Below are 3,662 nucleotides of genomic sequence, written 5' to 3'. Positions count from 1 at the left end.
CAGTCACAATAAAGTGCTTAAAGGTTGTGGTTACTTCTTGCTGTCGCCAGTTTAGTTGTTCACAGGTAAAATCTTACGAATTTCTTAAGGATTGTACACTTGTTTTTGGTCCATTATAAAGTTAATCGTTGTAGATATAGATCTAATTTAGCATGATATATTAAACTAAGGTTCTAACTGATCAAATTTTAGGCCCCAAACATTTTTAGATAACAAAAAATGCGCGAATTTATTATGCCAATAACTATATCAATAATTTAGGTATATAAACAGTTATTGGCCGGCCGGCCAATTACTGTGATAAATTTCTAAAATAAACTTTCAGATATAATTTGTTTTCCATAAAAATGAGCACTCTAAATTACATTATTCTTATTGTCACCTTTAAATATTCTAAGAGTAAACAGTCGTTGGCCATAGGCTAATTACTATATTTCAATCTGGCCAATCACTATTGCAATCCTTTTTTTCAGTTATAACATGCCAAAGGTCTGTAAAGGTGTTTTTTACCGAAAAAAATATAAGGAAGAAAATATAATTAAGGCTTTAGAGTCTATTGAAAATGGTATGAGTCAAAGAGAAGCTTCCAAGTTATATCAGATTCCTCGAGCAACACTTCAGTTCCGGTCAAGTGTCAGATTTAATAATAAAGTTTCTCTTGGACCTCACCCAGTATTAACTTCAGAAGAAGAAGCAGTTCTAGAAAGATGGATTTTGACCTCATACAAGAAAGGATTTTCTCGTGGAATGGAAGACATTCAAGCTTCTGTGAAATATTTCCTTGACGCAGCTCCTAGAAAAGATCCGTTTAAAGATAACCATCCAGGAAGAGGATGGTATCACTCCTTCCTAAAACGTCACCCAAATATAACTCTAAAAACCGCAGAAGGAATAACAGCAGCTAGCTCAGTTGTAGCCGAAGCAGACATAAGAAACTGGTTCACTAATGAATAAGACTATTTAAAGGGAAAACAATTATTTGAGATTATTGAATATCCCAGCAAAATCTACAATGGAGACGAAACCTGTTTTTGGCTTTGCCCAAAGAACAAAAAAGTTCTTGCACCAAGAGGAGCAAAAAACGTTTATGAAATACAACATCGTTCAAAAAACAATATCACAGTGATGTTTACATTACATTACAGCTTGTGGTGTTGTGACCCCACCTATGATTATCTATGCTTACAAAAGACTGCCAGCTGAAATTGTTAAATCTGTACCTGATACCTGGGGAATTGGATACGGTGATAACGGTTGGATGAAAAATCAGCTGTTCTACGAATATATAGGAAACATTCTTTATCCTTACTTAAGCAAAAATATCATCAAATTTCCAATAGCCTTGTTCGTCGATGGTCACAGCACACATTTAACCTATGAAATAAGCGAATTATGTACAAAGCTACAGATAATTCTAATTGCTCTGTACCCTGACTCGACTCGAATCGTGCAACCTGCAGATGTGTTCATCTTTAAGCCCTTAAAAGAAGGATGGAAAAGTGCTGTATTAAAGTTTCGGAGAGAGCACCCTACTGAAGTTGTAACAAAGGACAATTTTACTGCAGTAAAATACAGTGGTTGATAATATAAAACCAGAAAATATTAGAAATGGTTTTCGTGCCTGTAGGCTTTTCCCTTGGAATGAATCCGCAATTGATTATTCCAAATGCACTGCCAAGGCAAAAGAACAAGATAGAGACACGGAAGTCAGTAAAATTACATTCGAAACATTTAAAAAAATTATTGGAGAGGAAAAAATGGAAAGGCTTAAAAACTTTGTTAAAAGTGATGCACATAATTCTGATTTTTTGACGTTGTATTATATTTATAAAGAATTTTTGGAGGCAAGTCCATCCATGAATACTGATCAACTGGAAGATATGGATAAAGGCTAAGATACAGAGCAGCAAGGAGGAACGGACTAATTTCATGGGACGATCCAATCTGAAATCTGTGAGCCAGAATTAACTCTTGAAATCAGAAATTTACAGGATGAAAAAAATGAGGGTTTTATTAAGCATACTTTGAAAATTATCGTAAATGAGCAAATGTTTGACATTGAAAATATTCCTATTCTAATAGAAGAAAATACTAGCTTCAACAACCAAATGCCTAACACTTTATCGCTCACCTCTAAACACGTCTTATTAAATAAGTCGTCTTCATCAATCAGTGATTATGTTATTTGGCCAAAAACTCCTGAAAGGAAAGGAAAAAGAGAGACGGAGAAACTACCATTTGTTCTGACTTCCTCCGTTATGAAAAAGGCAATTAAAGAAAAAATATATATAAGCTATAAGCTATAAAAAAAGAACTGGAGATAAAAAAGGAGAAACGTAAGACTGAAAGGTTGAACAAAAAAGAACTAAAAGGAAAACAAATGAATAAAAAAAAGCAGGAACAAAAAGAAAGCCTAAACATAATTATACAGAAAGATCACCAAACAACACTAACGTTAAACTTGTTTTTAAAAATAATACAGATCCAGAAGCCGTAACAAGCACAGCAGGTGATATAGAAAACAATGATCCCAATATGAAATATTCTCCAAATTGTAAGTGTTAATAGCTGTGCAACCAAGGAAGTATCTAAAGTAGTACACGCAGAGGATGATGATGCTTTACTCAACGTAATGAAAACCTTGCCAAAAATGGACTTCCAAGATAGCCCTGAAAACATCCAAAGTTTTCTTACTGTTGTGCCAGAAAAATCAAAAAGAAAACTGTTTAGTGACAACAGTCAAGATGGAATCATTAACACGAATATGGATATTATTACACCATCAGCTCCTAATCCATTTAAGAACAAAATTATATACACTGGGCTGTGCTATACGTGTGTTAATAATATAACATGTAGTCAATATGCAGTAAAACTTTCAAATTGTTCCAAAACATACAATATAAAATGTATTTCCAAAAATAAGATGTTATCCTCCGAAATGGAGAACTTTTTGGGTAACGTTTGTTTTGACAAGATAACATTGTAATTGGTTTGTAATTTCTGGCATTTATTAAAAATTTTTGAAACCAAATTCGTCTTTGATCACTAAAATTATATATAATTTTTAATGATTTTTTAGTTTTTGAACCAAAATTAAAATAACGCAGGTAGGATACATAAATAAGAAAAATATGTACCTTGGATAACTTAGCCCCTTACTGGTGGCCAATTACTATCTACTTACTATGCCAATCATTATCAAAATTAGGCCAATCACTATAAAATCTGCTTTTCCAAAAAAAACTTTTTTTATAAATATTAAAAATTTTTAAACAATAAATGACATATAGAGTCATAAAGAGGATACTTTAGTCTAATATTTAGTGTATTATTTAAATATATGGTTTTTAATACAAATTAATGCCGTACACATTTATCAAACTCCAATGCTTAAGTGGCCAATCACTGTAACCTTTACCCTATATTGCACCAACAAAATGTTTAAAAATGCAACTCATAGGAGCAAGTTTGACAAATAAATCTTATATTTTAATGTTTTGTACCCTTAATAAAATAACAAATAAGTTAATTTGCATGCATCCATCATTTATTAATTATTTCGAAAGGTTATATTATTTATTGGGCCCAAATTACATGTAATTGTTTAAATTGTATTCATAAAGACGTAAAGCTAAATAATACACCAGTATTGTTTTGAT

General features: G+C 32.0%; 1 protein-coding gene across 1 annotated transcript; it reads left to right on the top strand.

Annotated features, from left to right (window-relative positions):
- The first annotated feature begins 480 nt into the window (after window positions 1–480).
- Window positions 481–954, top strand: LOC140433957 (uncharacterized). Its single transcript, XM_072521929.1, has one exon. It carries the CDS (start codon window positions 481–483, stop codon window positions 952–954), a length of 474 nt encoding a protein of 157 aa, XP_072378030.1.
- The last annotated feature ends 2,708 nt before the right edge of the window (window positions 955–3,662 follow it).

The sequence above is a fragment of the Diabrotica undecimpunctata genome, chromosome 2 (genome assembly GCF_040954645.1).
Source record: "Diabrotica undecimpunctata isolate CICGRU chromosome 2, icDiaUnde3, whole genome shotgun sequence".
NCBI lineage: Eukaryota > Metazoa > Arthropoda > Insecta > Coleoptera > Chrysomelidae > Diabrotica > Diabrotica undecimpunctata.
The sequence above is the reverse complement of the archived record's forward strand: the minus strand, read 5'-3'. Positions and strand labels throughout refer to the sequence as shown.